This window comes from Cydia pomonella, chromosome 4 (assembly GCF_033807575.1).
Source record: "Cydia pomonella isolate Wapato2018A chromosome 4, ilCydPomo1, whole genome shotgun sequence".
NCBI lineage: Eukaryota > Metazoa > Arthropoda > Insecta > Lepidoptera > Tortricidae > Cydia > Cydia pomonella.
Genome location: NC_084706.1, coordinates 15,883,087 through 15,910,542, shown reverse-complemented (window position 1 = coordinate 15,910,542; position 27,456 = coordinate 15,883,087). Strand labels below are relative to the sequence as shown.

The following is a 27,456-nucleotide window of genomic DNA, read 5'->3' as shown; positions in this document are numbered from 1 at the left end:
GTAAATCTAATTCATTGTTTCATTTTGAAAGGATTTTTGAGGGGATGTCACAGTGAGGCGAGTGAATAAACACAACGCATTTCTCGGTGGACCTTTTGTCCTTGCAATAAGGTTTGTAGTTGGGCAGTTGATAGCGTGAGCGATGAATGCGATGACGTCAATGACTCATTTCTTCATTTGAATGTCGGCGAGCACCGAGCGCCTCGCGACTCTCTTGCGAGTTGTGAGGAACGCGAGTGAGTTTGAAAGGCTGAGAGTTTTTTTTCAAATTTGAAGTGTTTGAATGGTTTGAGTGGTAAGAGCTGTGTGTGATGCGCGCGAGTAAATGAGTAAAATTAATTGAGGAGTGATGTATGACATTTATGCGGTGTGAAGTTCTGCGACAATTTAACTAAATGAGTGGTACAAATGAGGTGCCTCACGAGTGAGCAACTCAACACTAGTCCTAATCCGATTGTGCTACTATTATACACACAATAATATAACAATAAGTATAGATAAGATGAGTTCGAAACAAAGACAACAAAACCAGTGAACATCTATCTAATAGATCAAAGGCCAAAGGTGCCATAACCTTTAGGTACTGCCCGGTAGGATGGCGCCACTTTTTGATATTTAACAAATTGAACACATATCAGTGAAAGAATAAGGATCAAAGACAAATGGCGTTCTAAAAATTTACGTGACTACAAATTTTTCTTTGACAATACACCTCTATTTCAAATTCTCTTTCTTTATACTATACTTATTTCTACGGTTTTCAGTAGTTATTGAACTCTAATAACATTTTTGTGGTAACTGCTGCTGAAAAAAAATCCCAGCAGTTGCCAGTGTTGGTACCTAGTGAGAATAAACCAATTTCCTTAACTTGACATTTTGGCCAAACACGTTTTATGCTATCTTCCAATCTTAACTACGTTTAAGTTTATTAATTTACTCGTTTCTTTGAAAAGATAAGTAGTTTAACACATAAATATTTTAAAATGTTTATAGAAATGTCACGTATCGTTTTGACAGGTCAAGTAGTATTGCAACTATGTTTCACATTTAGTTTCATTTTATTTCATTTCTACAATTTCATGTACCACTGTATTGTAATTTGTGTTTTATCCGTTTTTTTACACACGTATAAGTCCAAATAACAGACTAAAACAAACGATTATAAGCTAATTGAGGTTAGACTTTTATGAGTACATTTACAGGTATTTTAATGGGCTAAAGAAAATTGAAGTTTCTATTGATGGGCCGATTTTTTATTTGTTGTCGAGTGATAAATTTTGGTAAGATTGCAGAGCTGCTCGTTAGGACGGTGAAATTGCGCTTATACTGTACAGAAAAGGGAACTATGTATCCATCAAATTTGACCGAAATCTGACGAATCCAAAAATCGACAACAAATAAGATAATCCTGATATGACAACGATTATGAATAAAGTTTCGAGTACGTACTGAACGGCGCCAGGTGGTCGAGCAGCGGCAGCGCCAGGTCGGCGTAGTGCGCGGGCGGGCAGTGCAGCAGCAGCGGCTTGAGCGCGTGGCGCGTGATGGGCCGCAGCCAGTGCTCGGGCAGGCGCTCCACGGCCAGCACCGAGCCCAGCAGCGCGCGCGCCAGCCCCGGCGCGCAGAACAGCTCGCGGCCCAGCGTCGTGGCCGCCGCGCCCACCAGGTGGCACACCTGCCCGGCAACACGGCGGTCACATCACACGGAGCATATGACCATGAAAAAACCTTCCGAACCAATGGGGCTAATAACAACAGTTGACAACAGTTATTTTATTTGTTGTTATTTTCTCCAATATGCTCGGAATTGTTCACCTTATTTTAGCAAAAATAGTATGGGAAGTTCTTCCTTATGGTCAAACTCAAATTAAAAAAATTCAAACCATTATTGTCGTGTTTTAGCGGACGGGAAGATATTTATTTATTTATTTATTTATTTATTATATATATTTTATTATGATATTGCTGTATTGTTTTGTATTTCACTCGCAGGCAAAGTTTGTTTAACCCTCGTGCATTGAAACCCTCGAAACGCTCAAGATTCCACTTCTCGAACCGCTCGCTACGCTCGTGGTTGCTCGGGTATCAATATTAGCATGAGCGGTTAAACAACAACTTTGCCCCCTTGTAAAACAAATAACTATTGACGTTTTTGATGTGAAGGTTCGATTTGAGTGCTGGTTCATGTTTATAAATTATGATTATTTCACCTGATTTCCTCGCATGTTTGGAGAAAAGCACTTATTTTGTTTTTAAACGTCAAATTATGGTACGTCTTGGCATTCAACCATAAAAAACCTATAATAAAATTCTGCCATTATGGTTTTTTTGTCTTTCTGCGTTTTTTTTTTCATTTTTGTGTTTGTTAAATATCATTTCAGGAATTCAAAGGGAAACAAAAACTTCATTATTTTTGCGCTACGACGCACGGTTTAGAAGATACAGCCCATAAAGTTTTTTTTTTCAGTCATGCAGAAATCTTTATAGGGTTGTATCTTCTAAACCGTGCGTCGCGTCGTAGCGTAAAGATAATCAAATTTTCGTTCCCCTTTTAATAACCCCAAAGTAATAATAATAATAAGACACAAAAAGAAAAGAAAAAAAAGCATAATGGCGTGCGTCGTAGCGCCAAAATAATTAATTTTTTGTTCCCCTTCAATACCCCACGCACTGAATAACTGAGAAAAGCACTATACAAATCTCGGCGAGAAACGGGGTTGCCGGTCGCGTATCCCTAACCGTCCTCGCTACGCTCGGCCGTCTATATCTACTTGGCCTGCAACTCTTCGTTTCCCGTCCTCTATAGTAATGTACTATTGTATTTTTCATCAATTCAAGTTCATTGTTTTGATTGGACAATAAAATCTGGTGAATTATTACGAATTCACGTAGGGTGTTTTGGAACGACACTGTCTGACTTATTTCGGGGGTCTATTATAAAGCGTCAATATAATATATGAATGACGTTTGAATTTTTTTGTTCCATTCTTTTTACTAATGACGTGAAAGGGACAGAAAGATTAGAATCCATATATTATATATTTCGAACTTGTATTAGGCCCGCACGTTGAAATGACATTCGAATATTAAGGTCACTTCAATGTCATTTTGTCTCACGTGAGCAGACTGCGATTTGATTCACTGTTTTTAAGCAGCAAATTACCCTTGTTCGAGCTGCTGAGGTGAAAAAGATATTGGCACTTGATGGATCGAAACGTTTATTTGTTAGGCGGTTGGTGCTGATGGTCGGTGATGCGGTAGCGGTGACATTTACCCCCGAAATGATCGACATGTTTTTTTGATATTTTATTTTATTTGAGATTTATATCCAACCATATATTGTAAAAACGAGTTCCTCAATTGGGCGCGTCATTGAACACGAAGAATAAATATTCCTAAGTAATTTTACTAGTTATTGGTATTTTTATAAGGTGATTCATGTGGTATGGATTTCATAAAAATATCGCGGAAATTCTCCTTCAAGCCCTCTCGCGCATGGCAATTATTTTTATATGAAGTTATTATTTCTTGCATGAACTCTTATTTAACTGAACTTCAAAGTGGGCAGTTCCCGGAAACGCAATTTTAAAGTAAATGGCGAGCAATTACCTTTCGCAAGAAAAAGTTAACTAGATAAAGATGGCTATCTTCACAAAAAATAATCATGACTCTAGGTAACAAAAACTTAAACTCAGTATAACAATAAAATAACAAAAAGAACACGGACAAACGAGAGCAAACATATTCGCACGTTCTAGGTGTTATAAGCCAAATGACATCTCAGAGTCATGACGTAAACAATTTTGAAATTTGTTTGAAATGGGAGGGTAGATGTAAGGAGAACATTCACGGCCCGACGACGTCGTGCGACGGCAGCGGCGGCGAGCGGCGGCCATAGGTTGGAGTGGGATACAGCGACCCGACATTTCGTGCACGAACGGCGGATTACGTTAAAACGCTTGATAAAACTTCCAATCAACTATATTTTTATCTTTTAGGAAAATAATATTAAGTACGTGACACTTATCATACTTATATGGTTGTGGCTAGATATCTGTATGGAGGATTTCAGATATGGAAGATAGCTGGAGCCGTCACCGTCACTGTCCGAAAATTATTATTTTGTTTGGAACGAGACATAAAAGGTATAAGTACATTACGATACAAGTGCGAAAAATAGGAAATTCGAAACGAGTGGCGATAAATTAAAACACGACCGAAGGGAGTGTTTTAAATCGACACGAGTTGCGAATTACCTATTCGCACATGTATCGTACAACGTTTTACAGTACATATGGCCCTTTAAATGTTCGACACAGTAACGTAATATGCTACTTCTCGCACTAGTGCTATAAAGTAGCCCCATATGTACTGTAAAATATAAGTTTAGACCAAATGTTTATGATATACGAAAGTTATTAGATTGATACCAGTAACAATTATTTTTCACCACAGAAAAACACCAAATATTAGGTGTCTCATGTCCAGATAGAGCCCTTTAAAATTAAACTATATTTGTTTTCACGAATACAGTATAATGATGATTGTAAGTAAACAAAACCAAGTGAAAATGTATTTTCAATATTTTATTTTGGCTTGTAATTCTCATCAAAAACTAAAGGAGTATTTATTTGCCTGGTATCACCATGAAACGTCCGAATTCCACGCAATAAAACAAGCAAGGTTTACAAGGCAAAGTTCCAGGTAGGTAACATAATAAGCGTATCTAGGCGACTCACATTGTCGTGCAGCGTGTGCAGGTAGGTCTGCATGCGGTGGTGCGGCTGCGGCGGCGGCGCGTCGCCGTCGGCCAGCCCCAGCAGCTGGCGGCGCTCGGCGGGCGGCGGCTGCAGCGCGCGCGCGTGCGCCGCGTGCAGCACGCCCGCGCTGCCGTGCAGCTCGTGCAGCGCGCGCGCCAGCGCCAGCGCGTGCGGGAACAGCGGCAGCACGTGCGCGCCGCACGGGTTGCGCCAGATCGGGTTCCCGTGAGGCGTCGTGCCCGCGCCGAACCCGCCGCGGGACGCTCTGCGAAATCAATATTCCATTTACAAACGTCACCCGTTCGAGCGACAATCACATATATATACTAGACTTAAATGAACTGTCAAATACCGCATGATACCGAACAAACGTTGTAGTCACACACTACATGCTTTCAATAATTTACTTATTTAAATAAATGGCAAGTTTTTTAATAAGCCCTCGTAGCCACATTTAACCGACCGAAGTCGTCTTTAAGAGCTTACCCCTCTGACACAAATCTCGGCCAATGGTCATACCCACTTCATATTTATTGTATAGACTGACGTTTATCTGACATGGGTATTTGTACTGTACGTATAAAAATAGCCATGCATTTGACGTACCCCTCCCCCGCAAAAATTGGCAGACTGTTTTGTACAGAAAATTAAAATATTATAATGTGCCCACAAATGACAAATAATAATTGGAACTAATTTTTTCATACTATTTAAATTTAACCCTATATCTGAAAATAACAGCGCCCTCTTGACAATGATCTTATATTTCTGGTCGGGCTTTACACGCTTACGCTTAAAGACAGATGAAGTGTGCGAAAGGGAAGCCAACACATATATGAACATCCCATGAGTACGAAAGACGAAGATTTTTGAGTTAGAAGTCGGCCGCACTCAGCTAAGAGCATATTGCCGTATTTTTTAATGTAAAAAATATAAAAATATCTAGAAGAAAACTATTAATAAAGTAATGTAGTGAAGGTGGTGTCGTGTAGTGTGCGGGATTGGAGCGTCACAGGGCCAAATAACCCACGCAAATACTCATTTCACAGGTAATTTAATTATGATATTCCGAGCGAAGTTTTCTTAACGGTATTTCGTCAAATTAACAGTATAAAAAGTGTAAAAAGTCGGTTTCTACAGTTCATTATAAGTTTTTCTTCAATCGTGTGTTAATATTTCATCATGTTACTCAATAATTGACGACCGGTCTGGCCTCGTGGGTAGTGACCCTGCCTATGAAGCCGATGGTCCCGGGTTCACCTGGTAAAGGCATTTATTAGTGTGATGAGCATGGATATTTGTTCCTGAGTCATGGGTGTTTTCTATGTATTTATAAATAATTATATATATAGTTGTCTAAGTACCCTCAACACAAGCCTTATTGAGCTTACTGTGGGACTTAGTCAATTTGTGTAATAATATCCTATAATATTTATTATCATATCTCCTTGGATTTCACGGGCCTATAAATCCCGGTCTTTTGATAGGCTTGCGTGGGGATATAGATCCAACACGTAGAGGCCCCTTGGAGAGCTTTAATGTCATGTAGAACGCCTGCTGGAACCCATTCACAGGCGCAACAATAGACACCCATGAACCGGTCGCAACAGGCATTGGGGCTATTGTAGTAAAAGTGAACAGTATGGATTGAAGTTTGGGAGGGAGAGAGTGGTTATTGGATGGTGGTGGTGGGGCTCAGGGGTGTCGAAAGGTGTGCGCCGCTTTCTACCCAGTGGCTGATAACAGCCACTGTGCCAGCTCGCGTCTTATGCAAGTTTTCACTTCCATCCCTGGAGCATTTAGCTCTAGCGACTCCTCTCTGGACGGCCAATGAAGGCAAGCCAGAGCTGAGAGTACTGCGGGTCCCCTTGGGGTCCACTCCGACCGACGAAGACACGCCGGAGACGGAGACCCTGACCGACTCTCAGGAGTACTCGGGTCCATGGGGGGAGTACTCGGGTCCGAGTCTATTATTATTATTTATAATAATTTAGAATATTTTATGTAAAAACCTAAACTGTTATAGTCGTTAGATTTGTAGCTGGCCCCCAACGGCTTATCCTTTGTCTATTGTTAACTAAACCCGCGCGTGCCACTACCTGAAAAAAAAGGGCCGGGTCACTTTAACCGGTTATTTAATAAAACCGGAGTGCCAGCGAGTCGAACGCTACCGAACCTGTCTAAAATGTGTTCTCGATATGCGGAACTATGGCGCGTTATCGGACAGCGCACCCACACTGGTTTTTGAGCGTTGGACTAGCCCGCGCTCAGGTGCCAATTAGAATTATACGACCCTTTTTTTGCTGGTAGTGGCACGCGCGGTTTTAGTTAACAAGAGAGCAGGAAGGAACCTCGTACAGAAAGCCCAGTCTGATTACTTGTCGGGGTCGGCGGGCACAGTGGTGCGCTTGACGACGCCGAGCAGCAGCGTGAGCGCGTGCAGCAGCGTGCGGCGCGCGTCGCCGCACTCGTCGTCGGCGGCCGGCGCCGCGTCCAGCCCCACGAGCCGCGCCAGCGCCGCCGCCGACGCCAGGTGCGGCGCCAGCGCCGCCCAGCGCGAGCTCACGTCGCCCAGCACCTGAACCACCGAACGAGACGGTCAACAACCCACGAAATTACAAGGCAACATGTGGCACGCCCCGCGAAACTTGCGGCGGAAGACGTGGCCATCGCGCGGGTGTTTAACGTTTTACCTAAATAACTCTAAGAACGTAATTGTGTTTAAAATTTATTCATCACGTCCCTCGGCAATATTACTAGCCATGTGTACTAGGTTATTTAACGCATGCGTCATCGTCGTCATGTATGCAGTTTAATTGCAGAACATTCACCGTTCGAATATGCTATGTACGCTACACATGAATACGGAATGATACATAATGCTGAGCAGGTATAGTAAATCCATCAAAAACATTTTCATGTAAAATGTTGCCAAGACAAAGCCATAAGGCTTGCACTGTCAAAAAGTTATCAAATCTCTTGTAAAGCCAAGCGTCTAACTCTACAAACCGACTTCACAAACTCTACACCTTAACCAAAATATATGGCTTGGCGGTTTCGCTACCGTCACAGGCGTAAGGTAAAAAAAAATATTCACTATTCATAATTTTTTATTATACAATACTTCTTGTAGTAACGAAACGGCCTATGTACCTAAATGCTAGTGTCCGACCGAAGTTTCGGTTTCGGCAGGTTTCGGAAAAAAAAATCGTGTTTCGGCCGAAGGTTCGGTTTCGGTGCAAAAACTGCCGAACCTTTCGGTCGCACCGAAACTTATGACCTTGTCTATTTGACTTGACTTTCGTATCTATTTTTTTAGTATAAACGTTATAGAACGGAACCCAACGATGTAGAAGAGACAATAGAATGTAAATAAATTGGTAAAATTTTCGAAATATACTCGGATGCGCCGCATAAATGCCTGCATATACATTTTTGCGCATTTCAAGAATCTGCAAATCACATTCGTTTAAATTATTATCATATTATGTTCTAGCTTCTCGCCTATCATTTCTTAAGTTCACCCTTACAATGCCTCAGTATCTTTACTTACCACTCCTTTTTAAATTCATTGGCTCCACTGTCTGATCAGCATAGTGCGGCACTGGGCAAATCAGGCCAAAACAAAGCAGGGATAATATGCTTCTGATGGATGGTAACTATTAATCGTTTTTCGTTTCATTATTTTCTGTAAATTCGCTACAAATAAGTTCCTTTTGCAAGCACGCACAGGCCCCTGGAATAAACTCGCTGTCAGGCAAGAACTTTCTTCCCGAATTCATCTGCTTTTAAGGATTTCTCCTCATCGGGTACATGTTCTCCTATGACAACAGTTGAACCTTGTTAAATTACTTTATTCATATTTTTCGTACATGTTATCATCCATTAAAATGCAACGAGATTAATCTTTTTCATTTGTCATGCTCTAAAAGAGGGTCATTGTTGTTCTATTAAGTGTGCAGAAACGTATCACATTCTGTATCACTAGAGCATTTAGTTTCAAAGTACGTTTTTTTTTGCGATAATCGATTGCGTTTGTCTTTGAGTTTAGCAGTGAACACTTGCTTGTGCACCATGATTGCACAGCTAACTTGCAAATGTTCTACATTCATTCGATGCATTGGGGAAAATATTTGTCTGTTGGGAAACAAATATGTAGCACTAGATGAATAAGAGCTTGTTGCGAGCTGTATGTCATTGGTTATTAACCCTTTTCCAGGCCGAACCTATCTACAAGGTTTTCCCAAAAAATCCAAATATATTCCAATTAATCCAGCTTTGATGATTCATTTGGAGACAAGTAACATTTTCTGAAAGTGTCATCTAATTTGAACCTAAAATTAGAATGCTAACGTTGAAATTCTAATGGCGCGTATGTGGTCGATAAATCGTACTATGCCTGGAAAAGGGTTAAATTAGCAGATTAGAAGAAGTGTATGTGTGTCCACTCAGTAAATTGAACAGACTTTATTGGAGCTTGGTTAATTGTGACCTTTAAAAATTAAAACGTAGTATAGGTACATTTTATTTACGTTTTTTTACTAAACTTGTTTTATTTTGTGCCACCTATGCGAATTATAAGCAATTACTTTTTCATGGATAACGATCCAACAAAAGTTTCGGTTTCGGCCGAAACTAGAACCAAAACCGAGCCTTCTGTTTCGGCAAAAAAACATGTTTCGGTCGGACACTACTAAATACAAATATAAAAAAGCTTACCATATTTTTGTACCTAATGTATACAATTTAGTAGGTACCTTCTTAAAAAAAAAAAAATTACCTCACGGTACTTAAAGTTATCAGTGATATTCTCGTAACAAGTATTTATTTTGATACCCGTCAAAAAGTAAGTTATCTAAATTTGTAGTATTGTAAAACAACTGCCTGTATGTTAAATTACGTCATTTTTGCGTCAACGGCATGAAAAGTAAGGGCCCTGATTATATACATCGTTGTCTAAGTACCCTCAATACAAGCCTTATTGAGCTTACTGTGGGACTTAGTCAATTTGTGTAATAATGTCCCTATAATATTTATTTATTTATTTATGGTTTTCTGTGATAAAACAACGCAACCTAATTGTGTTTGGGGTTTTTAGAATTGTCTCGATGAGTATTAGTAGCCTGTGGAAAGGAAAGGTACAGTCAGCGATAAAAGCTTGTACCAAAAATGAAATTTTTGCCAAAAACTTTTTTTTTTTTAGGTACACCCGCCATCCTGACTCTCATCAAGTTATGAGGGTTCAAAAAAACGAGGAAGCGCTTCGAGAAAAGGTTCGTAGTGCCCTTACGCTTCGCTTTGTCTTGACGGGGGCACGGCAGATAACGGTGCTACAGAATGAATAATAAAAAAATCATACATAAAACCCCGTGATGGCTGAGGAAAAGTTGCATGCTTGCATGCATGGGTGCTTGTCAATTTAAGTAAATAAAATTTTTTCAGCAGTGCTCTAATAATCACTTTCACAACATTCACACACACACGCACACACACGCACTCACACGCACTCACACGCACTCACACGCACACACACACAGACCCTAACACGATTACCAAAAACGCCAGGAGCAACTGTTTCTGACTGTTGCAACGTTACCTGGGCCACCAGCGCACTCTGGCGTTCGTAGCAGCAGAAGTGGTTGGACACGAGCAGCAGCGCCTCCTGTATGGTGACGCTCTCTACGGCGCTGAGCCCGGGCCGCGCCAGCGCCGCCTGGCACATCTCGTGCAGCCGCCCGAACACCGGCAGCAGCAGCAACGGGTACTGCCAACAAAAACCACATATCAAACCTTCAACAAATAGTTGAACATTGTTCACGCTAAAAATCGATGCAGGGCTTATTCATAGAACCTGTGAAGCGTTACCGTTTTAGCTTCTTTCGTAAGTCCTGTCTGTACATGATTACAGGTTGCATTTCTCGACCATTTTTCGGGGAATTTTGTGAGCAGGTTCAATAATTATACGAGGGTGGAAAAATTCGCGGCCTGAATATTAAAAACAAAACAGAGGTTTTTAATTTATTTTTATTTTTCTACATAGTCCCCGTCGAGTTGAATGCACTTGTTCCATCTGGATTCCAGAGCCATTACACCACTTTTGAAGAAGCTTTCCTCGAGACCTTCAAAATAGGCATCCACCTCAGCTTGGACCTCGGCGTTGCTTGAAAATTTCATACCACCCATATGTTTTTTTAAATTGGGGAACAGATAAAAGTCCGATGGTGCTAAATCGGGTGAATAGGGTGGGTGGGGCAATAATTCAAACCCACATTTGACAATCTCCGCCATCGATTTTAGTGACGTGTGAACACGTGCATTGTCCTGGTGGAAGATAACTTTCTTTATCAAGATTCCAGGTCTTTTTATCTTCAGAGCTTCGCGTAATCTGCGTAATAACTCGCAATAATAGTCGGAATTTAGAGTTTTACCTATCTGGAGATAGTCAACCATTATTATTCCCTTTGCATCCCAGAAAACAGATGCCATAACTTTATTGGCCGACAACATTGCTTTGGCTTTTTTGGGAGGCGGAGATCCAGGACGAACCCACTGCTTAGATTGCTGTTTGGTCTCTGGTGTACAGTGGTGGACCCACGTTTCGTCCATAGTTACAAATCTGTCCAAAAAGTCTTGAATATCGGCTTCATACAGGTCTAGACATTCACGTGAATTAGTACGGCGAGCGATTTTTTGTTCCACTGAAAGAAGCCTCGGGACCCATCTCGCCGACTCCTTGGAAAAACCTAATTCGTTGACTATAATATTTTCTTTTCTTCATAAGAGATGCCTACAATGTCAGCTATTTCCCGCACCTTTAATCGCCGGTCTTTCATTATTATTTCGCATATAATTGCCACATTGTCCGTGTTAGTCACCGTTGTTGGCCTCCCGCGACGAGGGTTATCTGCGATACTATCTCGTCCACGCTTGAATTCGGCTGCCCATTTTTTCACCATCGTATATGATGGACAGGATTGCCCTAATGTACTTTGCATATCATCATAAATTTGCTTCGGTGTCAATCCTTTTTTATGCAGGTATTTAATCACAGCACGCTGCTCTAATTTCTCCATTTTCACGATATCTACCGACACGTAATTTTAAATATGCCGTAAAATTGCTTATAATATAGACGCCAATTGAAATTTCGCAGGAAGACAGTTGAATAATGACAGTTCAAAATGGCGGCAGAAAAAAGAAAAAAGTTTTTTTTTAATTGGCCAGGCCGCGAATTTTTCAATCAACCCTGGTATGTGCGGGCGGCGTGTGGTTGTCGGTGAGCAGCGCCGACATCGACCTTGTTACCCTGCAATACGGTTGTAGTGTTCACCTTGGAGCCGAGCTTGACGAGCAGGCTGGCGGCGTGCCGGCGCACGTTCTTGACGGCGCGGGAGCGGCGCGCGGGCGGCGTGTGGTTGTCGGTGAGCAGCGCCGACATCGACCTTGTTAACCTGCAATACGGTTGTAGTGTTCACCTTGGAGCCGAGCTTGACGAGCAGGCTGGCGGCGTGCCGGCGCACGTTCTTGACGGCGCGGGAGCGGCGCGCGGGCGGCGTGTGGTTGTCGGTGAGCAGCGCCGACATCGACCTTGTTAACCTGCAATACGGTTGTAGTGTTCACCTTGGAGCCGAGCTTGACGAGCAGGCTGGCGGCGTGCCGGCGCACGTTCTTGACGGCGCGGGAGCGGCGCGCGGGCGGCGTGTGGTTGTCGGTGAGCAGCGCCGACATCGACCTTGTTAACCTGCAATACGGTTGTAGTGTTCACCTTGGAGCCGAGCTTGACGAGCAGGCTGGCGGCGTGCCGGCGCACGTTCTTGACGGCGCGGGAGCGGCGCGCGGGCGGCGTGTGGTTGTCGGTGAGCAGCGCCGACATCGACCTTGTTAACCTGCAATACGGTTGTAGTGTTCACCTTGGAGCCGAGCTTGACGAGCAGGCTGGCGGCGTGCCGGCGCACGTTCTTGACGGCGCGGGAGCGGCGCGCGGGCGGCGTGTGGTTGTCGGTGAGCAGCGCCGACATCGACCTTGTTAACCTGCAATACGGTTGTAGTGTTCACCTTGGAGCCGAGCTTGACGAGCAGGCTGGCGGCGTGCCGGCGCACGTTCTTGACGGCGCGGGAGCGGCGCGCGGGCGGCGTGTGGTTGTCGGTGAGCAGCGCCGACATCGACCTTGTTAACCTGCAATACGGTTGTAGTGTTCACCTTGGAGCCGAGCTTGACGAGCAGGCTGGCGGCGTGCCGGCGCACGTTCTTGACGGCGCGGGAGCGGCGCGCAGGCGGCGTGTGGTTGTCGGTGAGCAGCGCCGACATCGACCTTGTTAACCTGCAATACGGTTGTAGTGTTCACCTTGGAGCCGAGCTTGACGAGCAGGCTGGCGGCGTGCCGGCGCACGTTCTTGACGGCGCGGGAGCGGCGCGCAGGCGGCGTGTGGTTGTCGGTGAGCAGCGCCGCGAAGATCTTGTCAAGCACGCGCGGCAGCAGCTCCGCGCCCGCCACGCCCACGCCCGGACCTGCACCAAACGGATAATATTTCATTCATTTATTCTAAACTGAACCGATTCACTATGAAGGCTAAGCACAGGAGTGTCGCGACAGTATGCCCGCCCGCGAGATAGTCTACCCGTCCCTCTTTAATTAATACGGGTAGTGTATTTCACGAGATGCTATCGGACGGATGACGTCATGTACCTGCGATCTGGCTGCAGGCGCAGCTGAGGAAAACGAAGAGCGCGGACACGAGCGACAGCAGCAGCGACAGGATGAGCGGCGAGGGCGGCGTGCACGCGACGCAGCGCTGCAGCAGCTGGAGACCTTCCACCACGTTCGGTCGCGGTTCGCAGTGCAGCAGCCGCGATAGCACCACGTCTAACACCTGAAAAACGTGTAACAGATAAAACCACAAGACTGAGGTAATATAAATAATTACATTCCATATTCTATTCAAACATTCTTTATTCAAGTAGGCCGGGCAACAAGCGCTTTCGAATAATGATTCGTATTATCTTAAGCTAAATTTCATTATTTTCGTATTATCGCTCCCGGAAGTCCGTTGACGATCGTCCTTACCACCACTACGAAATGCTAATTGTAAATTTAGTTTAATACTTTTATCTACACACATATCATAAACCCTCTATGATGCCTTCAAAATCCGTAAATAATGGCCAACATTACGATAAACTGTTTTGTTACAACAAATTTCTTATCTGTGATACGTAATGTAGTTATTGCTTCATAACGAAAAGGACGTGGAAGAAAAGGCTATAATAATAATAACTACATCAAAATCGATTTGGTTATGCATTCAAATTTGGAACATCTCTGAAAAAAAAAGCAATTCGATTTGACCTCTATTCTAATATCACTCGAGATGCCTTTTTGTTTGAAATGTCGGAAATAGTCCCCCGACTCTAGTTTGTCTCAGAATAAATAAATAAAAACTACATGCGTGAAAAAACTTTTCATTTACCGCTATTTGACGTACAGTTTATATTTTAATTAGTTTTAAGTATAAAGTATAATATATAATAAATGTTTCGTTGTTTTTATGGTAACTATAGCAAAAGTTTCGTGTAAAATAAGCGATAAAAATATTTCGGTGACGCCACCACATATCCGTGAGTTCTGCCAAGAGAGCAACGATTTGGCAACGATGCCCCAACGGAGGCTGTAATTTGGGTTAGTGAATATTTCATATAAAGTTTATAATATGTGTGAAGATAAAATAGTGTATGTAACTGTACATAATTAGGCATTAAAACACTCGTGTGATCTTTTTAAGAAACTCACTTCGTTCGTTTCTTAAACCCACACTCTTGTATTTTAATGCCTTTTATTTTGTAGCAGTCACAAACCACTATTTCTCTTTGGTTCGAACATGACTGATCGGTAAGGGTAGCACAGTAACGCTCATCTTGCGGTGATGATACTGTGATGTTGGACGTTAATGACACAACGAATAGGTCCTAACCAATAGCTCACACAACACGGGTCAACATACGGGTTTTAAAATGTTTTGAAATAAATGTTGTCTTTTTATTAATTAATCCTGAGATTTCGGTTCAAAATTCGATATTTGACAGTACCACGGAGTAAAGAATACTATGAGGAAGTGACTTGAGCTTGGATTACCATGGAAACCGATGTCGCCAAAATTATGAGCCCTCACCCGTTATGATAAATTGAACTTTACATTTAAGAAATGCACTACGATTTTTATTTTTGAAGATAGTGCTATGTGACGTCGAGTAGCGTAGCGCGTAGCCTAACTACTCACACACACAAGTTTGACTACTCCATAAGAGATGTTGCAACTAGCGTCTATACTCCATCTCTTTTATACTTGCACATTTTTGATATTGTCGTCGCTCCAGTGAGTAGCGCGGAAGAGCGAGGCAACGTAAGGCTTTTGCACAAATCGCGCGAGGTTTTTCAGACACACAGTTAATCCCGATTTTAATTTTTGAAAAAAAAAATGTTTAACATTATTAAATTGTACACGAAATATATAAATTTAATAACTGTCGCTATCTCACACGTATTTTTTTTTATTTTTCTGAAAATTTTCAACTCAGTTTTTTACTATTTTTCAAGACATATTTCAATTTTTTTTTTTTTTTCAGAAAATGACCTTAACTGTATATACAACATACTCAATTTACAAAGAAATCGGATTAGTACTTTGGGTGTAATAAAATAAAAATGTTTTTTTCTTTTCTTGCATTTTTTTTAACCTGAATCATTTGAGGCTTCCAGCTCGGCGGGGCACAGCTCCACCTTGTCCAGCGCGGCGCGCGTCCACTGCTAGCAGACTAACCTGCGACAAGGCCTCCCACTCCACGTGCAGGGGGTGCGCGTGCTCCAGCTCGGCGGGGCACTGCTCCACCTTGTCCAGCGCGGCGCGCGTCCACTGCTAGCAGACTAACCTGCGACAAGGCCTCCCACTCCACGTGCAGGGGGTGCGCGTGCTCCAGCTCGGCGGGGCACTGCTCCACCTTGTCCAGCGCGGCGCGCGTCCACTGCTAGCAGACTAACCTGCGACAAGGCCTCCCACTCCACGTGCAGGGGGTGCGCGTGGTCCAGCTCGGCGGGGCACTGCTCCACCTTGTCCAGCGCGGCGCGCGTCCACTGCTAGCAGACTAACCTGCGACAAGGCCTCCCACTCCACGTGCAGGGGGTGCGCGTGGTCCAGCTCGGCGGGGCACTGCTCCACCTTGTCCAGCGCGGCGCGCGTCCACTGCTAGCAGACTAACCTGCGACAAGGCCTCCCACTCCACGTGCAGGGGGTGCGCGTGGTCCAGCTCGGCGGGGCACTGCTCCACCTTGTCCAGCGCGGCGCGCGTCCACTGCTAGCAGACTAACCTGCGATAAGGCCTCCCACTCCACGTGCAGGGGGTGCGCGTGGTCCAGCTCGGCGGGGCACTGCTCCACCTTGTCCAGCGCGGCGCGCGTCCACTGCTAGCAGACTAACCTGCGACAAGGCCTCCCACTCCACGTGCAGGGGGTGCGCGTGGTCCAGCTCGGCGGGGCACTGCTCCACCTTGTCCAGCGCGGCGCGCGTCTACTGCTAGCAGACTAACCTGCGACAAGGCCTCCCACTCCACGTGCAGGGGGTGCGCGTGGTCCAGCTCGGCGGGGCACTGCTCCACCTTGTCCAGCGCGGCGCGCGTCCACTGCTAGCAGACTAACCTGCGACAAGGCCTCCCACTCCACGTGCAGGGGGTGCGCGTGGTCCAGCTCGGCGGGGCACTGCTCCACCTTGTCCAGCGCGGCGCGCGTCCACTGCTAGCAGACTAACCTGCGACAAGGCCTCCCACTCCACGTGCAGGGGGTGCGCGTGGTCCAGCTCGGCGGGGCACTGCTCCACCTTGTCCAGCGCGGCGCGCGTCCACTGCTAGCAGACTAACCTGCGACAAGGCCTCCCACTCCACGTGCAGGGGGTGCGCGTGGTCCAGCTCGGCGGGGCACTGCTCCACCTTGTCCAGCGCGGCGCGCGTCCACTGCTAGCAGACTAACCTGCGATAAGGCCTCCCACTCCACGTGCAGGGGGTGCGCGTGGTCCAGCTCGGCGGGGCACTGCTCCACCTTGTCCAGCGCGGCGCGCGTCCACTGCTAGCAGACTAACCTGCGACAAGGCCTCCCACTCCACGTGCAGGGGGTGCGCGTGGTCCAGCTCGGCGGGGCACTGCTCCACCTTGTCCAGCGCGGCGCGCGTCTACTGCTAGCAGACTAACCTGCGACAAGGCCTCCCACTCCACGTGCAGGGGGTGCGCGTGGTCCAGCTCGGCGGGGCACTGCTCCACCTTGTCCAGCGCGGCGCGCGTCCACTGCTAGCAGACTAACCTGCGACAAGGCCTCCCACTGCACGTGCAGGGGGTGCGCGTGGTCCAGCTCGGCGGGGCACTGCTCCACCTTGTCCAGCGCGGCGCGCGTCCACTGCTAGCAGACTAACCTGCGATAAGGCCTCCCACTCCACGTGCAGGGGGTGCGCGTGGTCCAGCTCGGCGGGGCACTGCTCCACCTTGTCCAGCGCGGCGCGCGTCCACTGCTAGCAGACTAACCTGCGACAAGGCCTCCCACTCCACGTGCAGGGGGTGCGCGTGGTCCAGCTCGGCGGGGCACTGCTCCACCTTGTCCAGCGCGGCGCGCGTCCACTGCTAGCAGACTAACCTGCGACAAGGCCTCCCACTCCACGTGCAGGGGGTGCGCGTGGTCCAGCTCGGCGGGGCACTGCTCCACCTTGTCCAGCGCGGCGCGCGTCTACTGCTAGCAGACTAACCTGCGACAAGGCCTCCCACTCCACGTGCAGGGGGTGCGCGTGGTCCAGCTCGGCGGGGCACTGCTCCACCTTGTCCAGCGCGGCGCGCGTCCACTGCTAGCAGACTAACCTGCGACAAGGCCTCCCACTCCACGTGCAGGGGGTGCGCGTGGTCCAGCTCGGCGGGGCACTGCTCCACCTTGTCCAGCGCGGCGCGCGTCCACTGCTAGCAGACTAACCTGCGATAAGGCCTCCCACTCCACGTGCAGGGGGTGCGCGTGGTCCAGCTCGGCGGGGCACTGCTCCACCTTGTCCAGCGCGGCGCGCGTCCACTGCTAGCAGACTAACCTGCGACAAGGCCTCCCACTCCACGTGCAGGGGGTGCGCGTGGTCCAGCTCGGCGGGGCACTGCTCCACCTTGTCCAGCGCGGCGCGCGTCTACTGCTAGCAGACTAACCTGCGACAAGGCCTCCCACTCCACGTGCAGGGGGTGCGCGTGGTCCAGCTCGGCGGGGCACTGCTCCACCTTGTCCAGCGCGGCGCGCGTCCACTGCTAGCAGACTAACCTGCGACAAGGCCTCCCACTGCACGTGCAGGGGGTGCGCGTGGTCCAGCTCGGCGGGGCACTGCTCCACCTTGTCCAGCGCGGCGCGCGTCCACTGCTAGCAGACTAACCTGCGATAAGGCCTCCCACTCCACGTGCAGGGGGTGCGCGTGGTCCAGCTCGGCGGGGCACTGCTCCACCTTGTCCAGCGCGGCGCGCGTCCACTGCTAGCAGACTAACCTGCGACAAGGCCTCCCACTCCACGTGCAGGGGGTGCGCGTGGTCCAGCTCGGCGGGGCACTGCTCCACCTTGTCCAGCGCGGCGCGCGTCCACTGCTAGCAGACTAACCTGCGACAAGGCCTCCCACTCCACGTGCAGGGGGTGCGCGTGGTCCAGCTCGGCGGGGCACTGCTCCACCTTGTCCAGCGCGGCGCGCGTCCACTGCTAGCAGACTAACCTGCGACAAGGCCTCCCACTCCACGTGCAGGGGGTGCGCGTGGTCCAGCTCGGCGGGGCACTGCTCCACCTTGTCCAGCGCGGCGCGCGTCCACTGCTAGCAGACTAACCTGCGACAAGGCCTCCCACTCCACGTGCAGGGGGTGCGCGTGGTCCAGCTCGGCGGGGCACTGCTCCACCTTGTCCAGCGCGGCGCGCGTCCACTGCTCCACGTACGCCCACGTCACGAGCGGCGCCGCGCACATGCAGTGCCTGGAGACGATATCCATCATGTTACATGTCACTCCCTGACCTGACCTATACTACGATACGTACGATAGCCGTACCGCGCTTTTATAGTACATTGGTAAGTGAAATTCCGGATACGAGGCTGGTAATTCCCGACAGCCGCAAGCTGGAGGGAATTAAAGACCCGAGTTTGCAATATTCTTACCCCCGGAGTTATATACAATGGGCTAGATTGTATTTAGTGCAAATCGGCACACTGTGATTGTCTGGCCAAGATTGTCATAAATAAATACATAAACATAATTTTCATTTATTGTGCAAAAATCAGTTTTTTTTTTGTATGAAAAGTTATAACGAGGAATTCATTTTTTGAAATGAATTCCTCGTCCCTAAATTATACGAAAAGGCTTTATCTCGGAAACTATTAGGTCTTCAGAGACAATTCTAGTAGACGTACTATATCACATTTAGTCTTCTTTAAAAACGCCCCAAGAAGGTAATATCAAAAACTAGTCGTTAGGGTTATAATCGTCCAAATCTAAGAAAAAAACGAAGTTGCTTCCGGCGCTCGAGGTTACAAACTTGGATTATTCATCGAGCCACCATCATAAACAAGTCTGCAAAAAATCACAACTACCGGATTTGACGCAAACGAACCCCATTACAAAAGTCGACAAAGTTACTGGATTATTAGTCCGATTTTGAAAATTATCTGGTAAGAGTATGCTTTTTATTTGGTCTCATTGGTCATCACGTCAGGATCTGATGACGGGATCCTGGAGAAATCGAGAACTCTTCAAATATTATAGGTCCACTTATAATAATTTTGGTATCTTTTATAGTAACTTGTGCATTTGCTTTCGGAAAGTATAATATTGTAGAGTGGTGGATGAAGACTATATTATAATTAAAATGATGGATAGCACTTTAATGGTGATGAAAACTATAAATGAATATCGAACACAGGTCACCTAAAGCAGTCCAGTATCTCGGTGCGGCAGCGGTTGAAGAAGACGGCGAACTCCTGTTCGCTGTCGTAGTCGATGCAGGCGTACGTGGCCGCGTCGTGCGCGCCGCTCGCGCGGGACGCGGGGTACGTCACCTGCGAACCATATATTCACCGTTAATACTATGGACATTGCACGAAATCACTTTTTCACCTCAGCAGCTCGAACAAGCCTACTTTTGTCACACCAGGGAGTGAGACAAGCTTCCGTCATAATGAATGTAAATAAATGTGGTTAACTTTACTTGATGTTGAATTTTTTTAACCTAATATGTTCTCACTACTGAGGTGAAAAGTTGTATGTGTCACACGAGAGCAAAGTTATTTTACATCTCGTGTTTTTGGGTACCAAGCAGGCGACTCGCTCAAAATCAACACTCGCAAAAAAAAACAACTTTCCTCTCTTCTTGCACAAATAACTATTTCCTGCAAACGTAGTCCCTGTTTTCCTCCCTGAATATTAACATAAAAGAAAACATTTTTCAACACACTTCCTCAAAACGACGTTTTTATTCCATCGATTTTTGGCTCATAATCCTAGATATTAAACACGCGTGCTTTTTCAGTATATTATGACACTCGTGCTTTTTCACTATATTATCCGACTGAGGAACTTAGGTTGGAAGGTAACTGATTGCTAATAATATGCATGGAAACGGATCCTCCTTAATTTGGTCAAGTAGTACATTTTTTTTATAAACTATTAGGTTTCAAATGTTAGTTCAAAAAGGTTTTATCACACCAAACATAATTAGTTTTATTTAGTTATATCATTGAATACGATGCTACTTATGTGCTTTATTGCATGACATAATGTAAATATTTGTAGTTTATATATCTTAGTTTAAGGAAAGGTTGGTCATACCCTTTTAGGGTCCATGATACTTGTATAAATGCTGTAACAACTCTTGTTTTTTACCATGGTGCAATAAATGATGATTGATTGATTTATTGAATTTATAGATTAAATTATCTCGTAAATTACATTAATGAATAAACATAGCATTTTATCGATTTGATATCCATCCGTCGAATAGAAATACGAACATATTAGCTTTTTTACATTTTATTAATTGGCTCTTTGTCGGTTTCGTTCGCGCCTTTGCCTTGCGCGTGCATTGGAATCGTGCAAAAAAATAAATAACGCGCCAGCTATTTTCCATATTTGTCATAAAATTGGAATAGTTTTGCCTGTTTTTAGTTTATATATTGAAGAAAATGTAATTTTCAAGCATTGAAAATGAAGAACACATAAAATTGACGCTGCCAGTAATACCAATAGAGGCAAGAGCCGAGAACGATAGTCTTTTACCAACAAAATCGGGTGAAAAATAATTAGCGGCATATAATGAAACTTTTATTCAATGGAAAATCAGCAAAAACGCCCAGTCTTTTTTGGAAAACGTATACTTTAATGAACTGGCGAATAAGTGCCTACAAGCCCAGCACGCTTTAGTGCAATTATTCGATATTAAAACTGTAAGCCACCATTTTGAAAATTGTACTTTTACTGTTTTGACAAAAAAATATCTAATTTATAAGTTTTGTTTTTTCCTCGCAAGTGTGTTGAAAAACGTCGTATGAAACGCGTGTGCATTGATCGTGGATCGTGTGCGTGTGTAATGACCAACTTAGCACACTTGTATCATAAATCATAATGTACTATTACACAATTATATGTATATTAACTACAGCTGCAGCTTCCCCCATCCCCTTACCTTTATTTCATTTAGTCGATTTTATAAATATTATACAGAGCTTTAAAATAAATTGTATGGAATTTGTTTTTAGTTCCTGTTATAATTATCAAAAACACGAAAAGTCAAACAAAGGGCTATGCCAGCCTCAAACAAACTTGAGCACGTTAGTGAAGAGTTGAACGCAACACATTCCAAAACTGCAACCTCCGTCAGGTTCTCAAGTTTTTTTGAGGCTGGCACTGACTCCAAAAACAACAGATTGTAAATATATAAATACGCAGATTTGTGTGATTGATTTCAGAAGTATGTTATTTAGTTAGTTATTTTTTTGTTAGTTCATACTTTCTAAATGTAATTAAATTGATATAAGCCTAGCGCTTGTATTAGGTATATAGAAAGTGTATAGAAATAGATTATAATTGTAATTGTATGGTAGGCATTCACTTGCGTTATATAAGAAAAAATATTATTTTTTCTTTTCAGTGCGCTATTGTTTTTTTTTTGTTGGTCGAATCGTTTCGTGTTAGTGCCGGTTTTTTTATTGCCTTTTTTTTTTTTTTTTAAGCGGTTAATTTTTTTTTGTTAAAAAGTTATTATTTTATAACTTTCTGTGGATCCATTTTTGATTACTTTTAAAATAGCTACCTACCTTACTTTAGCTATTAACCTTACAATCGGTGGGTGAAAAATCAATCACCCCTATTTTCCTACCTAAATTTATATGGGACCAACTTCGGGGTATACCCTTTCCAATAAAAAAAAAAGTTATGCGTGTCATACATAAAAAAAAAATATACATACGCGTCGACTTGAAAACCTCCTCCGTTTTTTTTCGTCGGTTAAAAACTTACTTGGAGCTTAGAGTTAGTCATAAAAATAATACGGTGTAAAGGTACGGTAAGTTTGAGAATGCGGGAGATACGCAGCTCACATCCTAGACGAGGAGTATCGAAGACGAAGTTACTTTTGAGATAGCCAGGAGCAGAAGGCTCAAACAGGATAGAAAATAGGACACAAAGGATCCGGAAGGACCTACGACGGATGGAAAACCAGTTGAGCTGCCGGCGGTAGAAGGAGACACGATCATATTTACGAAGTCCAAATATAAATCTAATGCAGTTATTGAGGAGACGGTCTAGTTTATTGAGTGATTCCTGAGTGATATTGGTAGTGCACACATCCCCTTAATCCATTATTGGTAACACTAAGAACTGCACTAACATCTTTTCCGTGTTTACAGGTAGACAGTTTTTAAGTTTTAGAGTTCTAAGTGTTCCAGTGACCTTCCGACTTGTCTCCGACAGCTGACCAACCCAGGAAAGGTTGGAATCTAAAACTAACCCAAGATTCTTAACGCGACTGCTCACCGGAATTAGAGTATCCTCAAAAAGGATCGGATCAATAGGTACTGAACTCAACTTAGACAGTTGTCGCTGGCTACCTAAAATGAGGTCTGCTAGTTTGTAGACACCTAATTTAGATTAGATTGAGTGGGACATCGCAATGAATGGTCTGCCAATGACGATGGTCGTACAGAGGAGGCGTCATGTGTGGCCCAGGTGTACCTTGAGCAGCTTGGGCGCGGCGGCGGGCAGCCAGCGCGGCACGGCGGCGGCCACGGCGGGCAGCTTGCTGGCGTGCTCGTGCCGGAACACGCACAGCCACACGCTGCTCACGGCGTGCGCCAGCGTCAGCGACGGGTGCGCCGTCAGCAGCAGCAGGGTCTCCAGCAGCACCGGCATCCAGAACTCCACGCCCGTGGCGTAGCTCCAGAGGGACGTTAGCTGCTGGCCTAAGCCCGCTACCACCTGCACGATTAATTTACTTATTTTTGGTTTATTGAGAAACAGTCTTAAAATAAACATATATGAGCAACTTAGCTAATAGCTACAAATTGATTCTGTTATAGACCTATAGTTTCATAATTTAAAAATATCGATGTACAACTGAAGAAACTTATAGTGTACATAACCAAAGCATAAATGAGAAAAGACTCAAATTACAGGTACCAGGGTTGCTGCAACTTTTAACCGTTATTTTAATAAAGAATATACAGTTCTTTTAAAGAGGCCTAATCCTTGGTTTTTAGTTCGGTTTAATTCTGACAGCTGTCATAATTTGATGTTTCAGGGATAGTAAACATTTTTTTAGTGCACATATGAATAACTCCCGTCAATTCCACAGTTTTTTGGCAGTCCTTATAACTCCAATTTTCTGATTGTGACCAAGTCTCCATTATTCCTTTGTAAACAATCACAATTATTGTTTTCTCCTTTGGAGAAAAAGCGCCACGTGGCCTTTTCTTTACAGGACTGAGGAAATCAGTCTCCTGTTCCCGCGAAGAGCCTGGTCGAGGGTCCATCTTGTTAATTAAAACAAGGCTTATGCAATAGCATACAAAACTAGGTAACAAAAACGTAACAATAACTCAACAAACTATAAAGCGAGGTTTAGACTAGCAAGATCTTGCTGCAATTTATTGAGCAACTACTTGCACTCGTGTTTACATTACATGCAACATCTATAGCACAAGTACTATCTGCAAGCTAAGTAGCAAGTTCTTGCTGTAAGTTTTTGCAGGACTGTTTAACCTTTTCAACGCTTTCTCCCTCGCATCAAAATGTGGCATACACGCCAATATGTCAATTATTGAGAAACGAATTTAAACCTAATCTGTCAACAGTAAAATTGCTTTGACAGCGTCTGCCATGACCTCTTTAGTGGTCGTTGGCGTGATAGGCACGACAGCACACGACCACTTTAGTGGCTCTTGGCGTTCAAAAGGTTAAACTAGCAAGAAATTGCAGATACTTTTATTGCATCAATTTGTTCATTTGTTTACACTACCTGCAATTTTTGTATCGCAAGTCTCTTTAAGAAGTCATCGGCAAGATTTTCTTCGCAAGTTATTGCATGGTTGTTTAGACTACTACCGCTGTTTACCAACATTAACCGTTTTTTAGTGATATTCAGGTGTCGCTGGTTATTAAAAAAAATGCCCTGTTGCAGTAAATTGCGTGCAGCTGCTGCAATAATAATAATAGGCAGCAAAAAAACACGAAAAAATCGAAAATGGTTAAAGGAGTGGATTAAAAGACGTGACGTTATTGGTATACAAAAGAATTAAGAACTGAAGAACCGGACCAATATAGAAATTTTCTTTGCAGAGTCGAGTTTTTCTTCACTTTGTTGCGGTAGTCCTTGCACTTCGTATCCCATAACTCAGGATGTTGCTCATACTGCGATATCAGTCGAACAATTTCTTCCCGGCTCCAAACTTTTTTGATATCTTGCTGGGATCAAGAAAACTTTATTTTGTAAACAAAATAAATACGCAAGTTGCCGCTACAATATTTGACATCTGTTTACACATTATGCTTGCAACACAGCAAGTGTTGCAAGCTTGCAAAAAGCAAAAAGTTTGATTGCCAGGACTGTTTACACGCTGGCATTCGCTTGCAGAAATATTATTCTGCGAGTTTTATTGCTAGTCTAAACGTGCAACTTTAAAACTTACAGAAGCAACTTGTTGAGGCTATTTTTGACTGTTTTACACGTACGACTTGCGACAAGTACAGCAAGTTAAAAAAAATTGCAGAAGTTTGGTTGCTGTACTGTTTACACAATGCAAGTCGCTTGGGGAAGTCAACTTCTGCAATTTTTATTGCTAGTCTAAACCTCGCTTAACGATTAAATAATACAGACTAAGGAGAGCAAACACATTCGCACGTTAAAGCTGGTGAAAGCCGAATAACATGAGTCAAGACGTGAACAATTTTGCATTTTTTTTAATTGAGGGTAAGGAGAAGAATATCACGCCCGGATACGACATCGTGCGGCGGCGCCGGCGGCAGCAGCGGCGATAAAACTTAATCAATTATACTTTGTGCTTTTAGGAAAATGCAAAGAATGACAATAATATTAAGTACGTGACATTGACACTTATCATAATTATATCGCAATGGCCAGATATGGTAAAAAGAGGTTACTTATGGAGTATAGCTGGAGTTGCCACTGTATAAACAAATTCACTAGAACATTATTTTTTGTTTAAAACGAGACGAGATAGTACAAAGTATAAAAACATATAATTTTAGTCCAAAGGTTTACGATATATGAAAGTCATTTGAATTATACCAGTAATAATTATTTTTCAAACCAGAAAAATATGTGATATTTTCTCATGACCAAATTGTGCATTTTAAAATTAAATTATCTTTGTTTTTATGAATAAAAAGTATTATGATGATTGTAATTAAAAATAAGCATGTAAAGTTTATTTTGGCTTGTAATTCTCACCACAAATTCAAGGAGTATTTTTTTGCCTGACATCACCACATGACTTTTTTTATATACTTCTAAAATACTAAAGTGGAGTTCAATACAAATTGTAAATAATGTAAACCAATTTACCTTCTTCTTAATTCTTCGTGATCTCGCACTTTTTATGAACAATCATGATTTTATCTAGTGTATATACTTACATTTTTTTGTATGTATATACTAAAATTTAATGTAAACAACCATCGAAAAACTTTTGGTTTATACATCAACAATAAACATTCAAATGCTAACAAAATCTGTCGTTATTTGCCATTTCTAATCAATTCATTTATTACATTAGGATAACATTGATCTAATTGTTCGTACTTTCTTAAAAATAATGTTAAAAGCTAATTAAGACTTTACATTTAAAATTATTTCATCTAAATTGACCTCTTGACTATAAATACCTATAACATTACGGGTTATTTTATGAATAAAAATAAAAACATTTAATACTTCAGGTGTTTTCCCTTCTGTCCAGGTGTTTTCCAGTTGTCCCTTCTGTGCTCCTTGTACCATTCTGATAAGTAATAACTACTCAAAAGGCTACAAGTTAATGTTAAATCCACCAACCTGAGAGAGCTTCTTTAGGAACAAGTAGTTTTTCTCGTCAGCGACGTTGATGCTGGCCACCGCGGCGCGGTGAATGCACGAGATCGCGTCCTCGCTGAACAGAATCATCAGTGGCTTGCGCTCCTTAGTCTGCAATTTACACACTAATAAGGAATAACATAGGGCTGGTTGTACCAAACTGGCACAAATTTTGCATAATAATATCTTCATTATTGTTTATAGTTAAATTTCATTAATCGTGAAACAAACGGCCAAGCCGTACTGTTTGACCAAGCTGTTGGCTTTATCGAGTTAGAGCTGATAAAGTTTGGGCTTACAAAGTAAAAGTCTTGGTGCCCTCTAGGGGATCTCATAACTTTTTAGTGTAAAAGCTCTATGCGCCTGTTAGTCTTGGCAACACTTTACATGAAATGTTTTTGGTGGGATTTCATTCATTATTGTAAGAGTTGTTATACCTGCTAGAAATTACTTATTCGTTTAAAGAATCTACGATATTACAGGGTCATATGAAACGGCATGGTTTGAAAACAACTTAAACATTGTGTTTAGGTTTGTATAAAAGTTACGTATTGCTTGCACCATCTAGGTAGAGCCTTTATAATTACAAGTCAGGAACATTGTGTATTATAAATTGAAGGTTTCTTGAAATTTTGAAACATATTAATACAATCGGGATTATTTCTAATGTCCAAAACGTTAGCGAAGATCGGCGTTACAGCTTGGGCAAAAACGGTTTAGGCCGCAATCCTTGTAAATAAATAAACACATTTTGTGTTGTCGTGTTTTTTATTGAAACTTTTATTTTATCGGCTCAAAGGAGATCATCGATCGATTGATCGAGGAGGATCGGAGGAAAAACCATGGCGTGACAGGTACAGAATATTAGGTACAGTAATTTTATACGCATTTTATTACGGAAAAAGATATCATATTGGGTGAAAATGTAACGGAAAATAGAAATAAATAATAAAAAGCTAGATAATATTATTCATTTCCGTAATTTAATATATTTGTTAACAAAAGCTTTGCCGTCGTTACCATCTTTATTAGAATTGACATAACGCTCAACTTCACATAAACCATGAGGTTTTTCACTAAGGAGTTAT

General features: G+C 43.7%; 1 protein-coding gene across 1 annotated transcript in view; it reads right to left on the bottom strand.

Moving 5' to 3' along the window:
• Positions 1–27,456, bottom strand: part of LOC133517150 (exportin-5) — a 63,382-nt gene that overhangs the window by 14,015 nt on the left and 21,911 nt on the right. The window contains exons 8-17 of the mRNA XM_061850318.1: positions 26,351–26,479; positions 23,017–23,259; positions 19,717–19,847; positions 18,628–18,769; positions 13,448–13,631; positions 13,106–13,269; positions 10,357–10,524; positions 7,139–7,338; positions 4,740–5,025; positions 1,450–1,675 (exon numbers count right to left, since the gene is read on the bottom strand). Of these exons, the coding sequence (XP_061706302.1) occupies positions 1,450–1,675; positions 4,740–5,025; positions 7,139–7,338; positions 10,357–10,524; positions 13,106–13,269; positions 13,448–13,631; positions 18,628–18,769; positions 19,717–19,847; positions 23,017–23,259; positions 26,351–26,479 (1,873 nt within the window). The remainder of the gene's footprint in view (positions 1–1,449; positions 1,676–4,739; positions 5,026–7,138; positions 7,339–10,356; positions 10,525–13,105; positions 13,270–13,447; positions 13,632–18,627; positions 18,770–19,716; positions 19,848–23,016; positions 23,260–26,350; positions 26,480–27,456) is intronic.